At 32.9% G+C, this 8846-nt stretch overlaps 1 protein-coding gene across 1 annotated transcript in view; it reads left to right on the top strand.

Annotated features, from left to right (window-relative positions):
- Window positions 1-1554, top strand: part of LOC119832456 (Down syndrome cell adhesion molecule-like protein Dscam2) — a 36651-nt gene extending 35097 nt beyond the window's left edge. The window contains exons 32-33 of the mRNA XM_038356125.1: window positions 747-818; window positions 1437-1554. Of these exons, the coding sequence (XP_038212053.1) occupies window positions 747-818; window positions 1437-1462 (98 nt within the window). The 3' untranslated portion in view covers window positions 1463-1554. The remainder of the gene's footprint in view (window positions 1-746; window positions 819-1436) is intronic.
- Window positions 1555-8846: the final 7292 nt, after the last annotated feature.

Below are 8846 nucleotides of genomic sequence, written 5' to 3' on the forward strand. Positions count from 1 at the left end.
AAACACACACACACCACACACACATACACACGCACACACGCAAACACACACACACACCACACACACGCGCGCGCGCGCACATGCACGAAAAGATCATGCTGTGTGTCCCCCCGTGAAGTAAAGCCTCACGGCCCTTCCTTTGGGGATATGGACTAAAGAAGGGTTTTTTAGTCGGTATGGACCACGGAGGTGACACCGACATACTAGGTCGTAGATCCAAATCCAAAGTCGTAGGTCGTATCCTCAGGATACTTAAAATTTTTTCCCCTCTATAATAATAATAAAAAAACACAAACACACACACGTTTTCACACGTTGTTTGTGCGTGGAACTCACATCACACAGCATTAGCGCATAATGTGAAAAATCTGACTTATACCACAGATAATATAATACAATACAGTTATAGCTCATACTGTAACTGTATTGTACTGTACTGACTGCGGTTTTATAACGTTGGTAAATGGAGGGAGCAGCATAACAGTGCAAACGCAATTATATTTGTCCAATACATTTGTCCAAATAAATATTACAAAACTTCGCAAAAAATAACAATAAGATAAATAACATAATAATAGATAAATAATATTCTCAATAACAACCCTTGCGGTAGTGTGCACCATTGCTAGATGTGCACACAAAATATTTAAATATTATCATCTAAATAACTGGCATATTGAGCAAGATAAAATATTTGTCGTAAAATTGTATAAACATGCACATAAAACGTTATTTGTATGACGCAGAAGAAACGTGTCTAGACGCGTATGAAGCGCAACGAAGACGGAGACGTCGACGACATTACTGCCCAGACCATGGTAAGAGTGAATATGCATAATTTTTTAAAGTTATTATGTATTTGTTTATATTTTTAATGTCTTAATGCAAAACTCCTTATTTTGACAGTGTCATGCTAAAGTAAATGTTACTTAAATATAACCTGACAAAATTTCAAATTGAACTTTTGAAGCCAAAATATATTTATTAAAATAAAGTAGAGAATGACAATCTAAAAGTATTGCATGTGAGTCACTCCATATATCATCAGCCCATGTACACGTTTCCACTGCTGGGACTCAGACTCAGCTATGAGGATTCAGGCCATAATCCACCACGCTGCTCAATTGCGGGTTGACACATGTCACATACCGTCGAACTTTTGATTATTGGACATGCTGGTTTCCTCACGATGTCTTCCTTCACCGTGATAAGCAGTGGTGATGATATCTATATGTGCAGATAAATTTATAAATCAATTTATTTCCTGCACGCTCGCCTGATCTCGGACCTCCGACTTTCGATTTTTTAAGTCCAAGGTCCACTGAGCCTCCACTGCACCATATATCGTAATAGAATGTTTAATAAAATTTTCTATACGTTTTATAAATTGAGTATCTTTCAATGTTCAGTTTAAAGTTTCGGTAATTTGTTAGCAGGTTGCTCACAAGACTCGGGGAGTTGAGGAATTACACTGCCAAATACTTAGTTAATATCTCTAGTCAACTTAGTGAATTCTGTTATACATATTAATATGTATACAACAAATTTTTACAATTATATTATCTATTTATATTAACTTGTGTTTTATTTCTACGAATCTTAAACGAAAACAATTGTGAACAGCTTCTTTATTCTATGGACAAAAGGAAGAAAGTCTTATAATTAGTCCAACATTCATAGTACTGAAATTAGATAATATCTATGAATTCTAGTTTATTTTTTGTCTATGTTTTCAACTATATCTAACTTACAACTGTATACATAACTTTTCAACCATATATTATATAACTCGACATTTATAGCACACTTAGTTTCAAAATTAAAAAGATGGGAAAACACATTCCCTAAATCTCTTTCAAATTATTAAAATACATATAACTACTAAATGACAGAGTAGACAGACCTCATCCATTCATTATTGAAAAGATAATTTCTAAATAAATTCCCAATACACAAAGAGTATCTCTCGTATTAAAAACCTATTTATGTCAAAGTAATATTGAAAAAGAACTATTTATTTTCTCTATACTCGTCGGATAAGTGTAGGATTAATTGGTTTTAGACATAAGACGAATAGCCGTCAGAAACTAATTAGGGATCTGGTTAATCCGATCAAAGAGATATCCAATAAACTACTTAATATCGGTTCAAAGTGCTTCTGACAATTAATACGGGTTTAATATATCAATAGTATTATTTTAATCACTTATACAACGATTTATATGTTTCTATTTGGAAATTAAAACACAAAACACATTATTGGCTTGCAATTGAACGATTGTGTAATTAGATAAATAATTTAAATAATATCAAATTGTATTGTAAAAAGAACGCAGAATTATATGCTTCCCAACCTTGACAACGCCATTTGGTACTTTTCATATGATCCTATATGATCCCCTATATTATCCCACTGCTGGGACACAGACCTCCTGTGAGGGTCAGGCCATAATCCACCATGCTGGCCAAGTGCGTGTTGGCAGATGTCACATGTCGAACTCTTTATTCTCGGACATGCCGGTTTCCTCACTATGTTGTTTTTGCCGTTTCGAGCAGTGGTGAAGTTATCCACATGTACAGATAAGTTAAAAAATAAATTTATTTCATGCACTCTGCTTGCTTTGCTCGCCCGGTCTCGAACCCTGACTTAACGATTTTGTAGTCCGAGGTCCTCACCACTGAGCCACCACTACTTATTTAAGTTTTATTTGTACTCTACAAAAAACAAAAGCGATATCATATTCTAAATATACAAGGGATAATGCAAAACGTGCTGAATGCTATATCCATAAAAGGATATACGTGCAGTGAAAGCTCGTGTATTTAAACCTAAGTATTCCGAGAGCACCATTACACCAGAATCACATTAAGTGCAACATGTGGGCGGCAGTAAAATTGTTTTACAAATGGCGCACTGCAGTGTCATGGGGATGCTGCGTTGAAACCCGTTGGTACAACACTCATATAGTCGTATCTCCGTATTATAGTCTGAGTGAAAAGTTTAATAAAGTTCATATGTAGTCTTCTACTAAATCTGTTTTAAACCTAGCACCATTTAATTGAGCTAATTAGACATATTGATATATTCTTGGTCTGGGAATGGAGATGTTCCTTCTTAAAAGGTGGAAGCTGGTTGCTTGCTTTCTGATCACTGCACACGGGTGTAATATATTCAGGTTATATATGTACAGGAATGTTCTTACTTCACGCTAAGTTATGTGTTGCATTATACGGACTTATAGAATTGTCGCTTTTATTGATATAAAGCCAGCTTATATAGTCATGTTTTTATCTTTTTATATACCTTGGCTATTCATTTGCGATAAATAAACAGTGCCCGAAAAGACCTGAAATCACGTTTATTTTCCTATTTTTCGATTTACAAAGTTGAAGTAAATTATCATATATAGGACGTTCGTATGCAAATTCTATCCCTGAAATCCAGTTTCACAGAAAATAGTCCTTCAAAGTATTATTATCAGTATAGCGGTGGGGCCCGAACTTTTGGGTTCAGTTGATAACACGCGCAATGTTTTACCTTACTATTTCTGCCTTTTCATTTAATTTATCTTCATCCAAATCTTAGTACTATATTCTTAAAACATAGTAGTCGAAATTTTACAATAAAATAGAGTTATTTTTATCAAAAAACTAAACCTTTATACTGTCAGAACTAGATCAAATTTAAATGGGGCCACACGGCAGGAGCCAGCTTCGAAATACGGACACCTAGTAAAAAGTAATCAGCTAACAATCACAAAAATACAGTCGAATTGAGAACTCTTTTTTTTAATTTCGTTACAACTAAAAATAATTATGCAAGTTCAAAGCTATATACCCATCAATAGTAACTGTGTAAAACAGAATCTATACTTAATACTTCTATAATATTCTACATACAATGTACTATGATACTCCTAAAAACAACGGAATTATATATAAAAATTGGAAAATGATGAAAAAAGAATGAACGTATATCAAAAACTATAGAGAAAAAATACAAAAGATCCATGCTTATCCGTAAATATTTCTGTAAAAATCTAAAGTTATCCGTGTAATTAAAATATCAACCATATTACAAAGCACCAAAGCACCAAACTGTACACATCATCATAGACTACAATCGAATGTAATTAAATCACAATCACTGAACAATTTAAATTTATTTTCCAAAGAGATTTAGGTCAAATGAAAAACAATCAAATTGAGTGGACATTAAATACGACACTCAGCAACGTTTACATAAAAAGTTCGGAGGCATGGACGAAAATGTTTTCAAACTCCTTTCTGATTGAATCATTCCTTTGTTATGTATTGTTGAACGGTCGTAGCTTTTTAATGACGTTTCATAATTAATTATTTGTTGTTGTTTGCCAAGCAATTAATATTTGAATATGTTTGAGGTCACTGAAAGAAAAACCCTTCGTCATCAACTGATTTTGATAATCATTTTTCCTTTTTTTGTTCTATAGGTGCACGAAAGTTCAGTCAAGTGTTTTAGGCTCTATTAGAAGTCTAGTTATTTAACAAAATTACAATCAAAGACAGTATTATATTCTATTATCGTGTGGTTCACAATGTAAGTATGAAGTTCAATGCAACAAATGTCGATGTGAATTTGTGTTTCATTTAAATTTCCGATCCTCCTGACGACATGGCTCGTCTTATCGGGATTGTATTGAAATGGAATATCAAATAGCGGTAAAATAAGCACTTCGCTGTAATATACTTCGTTATTTTTTCTTTAACGAGGTACTTATGCATTCTATGTAATATAAGATTGGATAAAGCGTGTTTAAGGCAGCGGGAACGGTTCTTTTTATTATGATTTACTTTCTTGATGTATTCTTTCGTACTTTATTTTTGAATATTACGTTTTTTACAAACATAAATATAATCATTCATGGATTTTTAGTAAATGGAAAATGGAAATCATGGTGCTTCATACACAATACATGTATGTTGAGATATCTTTCAGTCACACCTGCCCATAAGCGTTTGTGACGCTGTATGGAATAATAACCGAATTTAAACATTTTTACTAGTAGATTTGGCAGTCTATATTTTACTTTGCTTAAATTCCGGGCAAAGCCGGAACGACTAGTGTTCTATAAATGAGAAAACGAGATTCTTATTGCACAATAGCCTTTATAAGGAAACTGATCTTTATATTCATATCTATATATAAATACAATTGCGTAGAAATAATTAATTATAATAATAAAAAAACATTAATTACTGGAAAACCTGTGCAAAATTTATCCTCAATTTAGAAAATATATATCTCACGTGCAATAGTGCACGAAATAACTAAGCTATTAAGTGAATAATCGTTAGAAGTAATAAGCCCCACTTCAACATGGCGTAAATTCCGGAACTCGCACGATTTAATCTATTTAAAACTTGAGAATGCACTATCGTTGCCGCTCCAAGGATTAGCCGACTTCTGAAATGCAACGCCTCACTGAATGCTTCCCCGCATACACTTAGAACTTTCAAGTGGAACATGTATCAGGTTATTACAGATAGAATCTAATTCTCTATTAAGCAAATTGCTTGCAGAACAAACCGTATTTGATAATATCAATGATATGCAAATGGGTCTCGTAGACTCATTTTATACACCATCATCAGCACATATATGTTCCAACTGCTGGGACATAGGCTTCCTGTGAGGGTTCAGGCAAGTTGGCCTTGTTTTATCCATTGGTAAATAGATAAAAATATCTTTCGTCTGATAATTATCAGTGTAATGATATGTACACTGAAAATGATCGAATGAATATCGTATACATAAATGATGTCACTAATTATAATTAGTGACAGCATTTTATTTTATAACCTCCAAGTCTTAATTATAATCTGTTATTCTATCTCTCAGAAATGATTTCACGGACAAAACCATTATCAAAAAGTAGTATTTCTATAACATATCTGCTACTCCGGCAGAAAATCTACAACACTGAAAAATTTCGTCAGAATCCTTTCAGTATTTATCATTTTTGCATGATTTATCATCCATTTTAATTCAAATATCCAAACTTTCGCATTCATTGTTTTAATTAATAATATTAATATATTGTTGTTCCAACTATGCTGAATATGTAAGCCTATGTATGTCGTAATGTTTTTAAAATGCGAAGGGTAAAAATAAAATATGACTATCTACCCTTTTATAATCCTGTATAATTTCCTCCTTGCATTTATAGTGTATCCTTCTTTAATGGAGACTTCACACATTTTCCGATAGAAGCTTTATGTTGGCTTTCATTAATTTTAAGCTGGAACATAACAAAAGTCACGCTTGTGGGTTTGACTAGAACATTTGGAGCGTATCTAACTACTGCTGTTCGTCTATAAATCTTGTGGAAATTTGCATTACACAAGGAAATTTATATTCAAAATGCGCACATCGTCCACTGTTACATTAGCGTAGTGGAAAATTCAAAATGAACTAAATAAAACGGTGGATGTGTGTGAGAAAATGGCCCTTGTGGCGAACATCCTATTTACCTTAGTATCTAAGTACTGTGAAAAGTCAATGGGTTTGATAGGATTAAGTTGTCTGTGGGAGCGAGGTCATTCATACAAGATTGAAGAATAGCATTATTCTTTTGTTTGTGTGTGTGTATATTCTATGATGTAAAAGTTTTTATATTTTATGTTTTTATATTTATGTATATTTTTATATTTTAAAAATACGATACAACCCACTTTTTTATAATATATATCACATTTATTAATATGAGCCTACCTACAAATAACTAATAATTATTTATGTTTACATTCCACCCATTACAACTAACATAGTAACGCAATGTTCTTTTAAATGTGAAATATGGAAATGTACGTTACATGTAGAGATATTAAATATGGTCCCATAGTGCTAACGTTTCGGTCCGCGCGGGTTTTTCATATTTGATGGGCGAGCTGCGGCAAAGGCCTCTATGTATTCAACGTTTTATGATTTTAAACCTATGTGCATTTTATAGAACTATTTCATTTTAGGTTAAATCGTATATTACACGAATTTTTCCCTGTTTTGGGGAATTTATAAAATTGTTTTTTATATTAAAAATACGTACTGTTTTGCTAGCACCTATGCGTATAGTGGTTGTGTTGTGAAACCATGTTATAATACCTTCAATATATTAACAGAAAAATGGCTGTGATAGATACACGATATTCCGTTCAGAGGATTTACTACAATTGTTTTTGGTATGTTTTGTAATTTCCCGTGAACGTATGCTACCATACATTTTAAACTTATGTACTAATCTTGTGCCAAGGAGGTTCTCGTATTAATAACCATTTAAACATTGTGTTGTTCATACTCACATATGAATAACAATAAAAAATTCAGCTTTCTATAAGGTACATCAAATAGCCTCAATGATTGCTGACTTATAAAGTGATTGAGAATTTAAGTGATATAGAAAGAAGAATGCAGCTTACGTATGTCTGATTGGATTATTAGTAGAACTGCACGTTTCGTAATATCCAATACCGCTTTTTGCTTTTAAATTTGAACTGTACGTAAGGAAATACGATATCACACGGCTCCCACCGGTGTACCGAGATGAACTAGTAATTAGATCTGCGGGCCGCTGGGGCGACGAGTGGCGACTCTCAATCAATTTACTGTCAATTTGTCGCCTTTTATCCACGCTACTTTCTTGAAATGAACGCCAATACGTATTGATATTTGTTTTTAAATACGAATATTTGCGCTTTAAGCGTGTCTGACAATTCCAATATAATATACAAGAGATTTAAATAGATGTTTTCAATCACAATAACACACGGGTACCACTGACCATGTTTGACCATGTTATTAAAATGAATTTTATACCAAGCAATCAAATTAGTACAAATAGTCACAAAGGGTAAGCAAGTAATGTTTCTCATCCCTTCTCTGACTCCACGTGTTCGTTACAATAAAATAAATTGCGGTACAATTATGCTTTATTTACACCTGTAATTTTTAGATATAATAAATTGTAATTAAAAAGCCGTTTATCGCATAGCCTTGTGTTTATGAGTACCGAAAAACTTATTAAGATTCAGCTGTAATTTTCAAGGAAATCCACATCGACGAAGAGATTAATGGCGGGAATCGACGTTTTTAATTAGTCCTGTAATTAACAGCATGCCACGCCTTCCGCGCGAAGTAAAACAAATTACTTTTTAATACAATCACTTCAGTGGACTTTGATTAAATTTCTGCCACGGTGGCAGATAACAGCCTTTCAATTACTACTAGAAATGCGATTTTGTGCACTTAAAGATGGTGATGTGGATAATATATTAAATTAATCATATTTAGTGTTATAAATGTATACAGCACGTGTATTCATACAAGTAGGGCAATACTTAATATATAGATTAATGTAATGGCTATTAGTATCTGATGTATTTGTATCTTTCAGACAGACTAATATGCTGACGATTCCACATGCCCTGCTAGAAATAATATAAAACTTGAAACTTTTATGCATTTTGGTGTCGTATGTGTCATATATAGATAGTATGTTGGTGGCGTCGTTTGCTTTACAGTTTCTTCAATATTTAAGTTTTTATCCATATCTAAGCACAGATAAATCGAACGAAGCATTCATCAAAAATCTTCAAAATCCGTTCAGCCGTTCGTCCGCCTGTCAACTATTATCGAGTTATAAATGATGTAATCAACACGATATTCTTTTATATTTTTATATTTTAAAGAATAATTCGAATATGTCATGGCGTATGTAATATATGTAATAATATAGCAGACATTGTCATTTTGAATTCCGTTGAAAGAAAACATTTATTTAATAAACTTCAGTTTGTATGTCTATTTCTCG

Source organism: Zerene cesonia, chromosome 15, assembly GCF_012273895.1.
Source record: "Zerene cesonia ecotype Mississippi chromosome 15, Zerene_cesonia_1.1, whole genome shotgun sequence".
Classification (NCBI taxonomy): Eukaryota; Metazoa; Arthropoda; class Insecta; order Lepidoptera; family Pieridae; genus Zerene; species Zerene cesonia.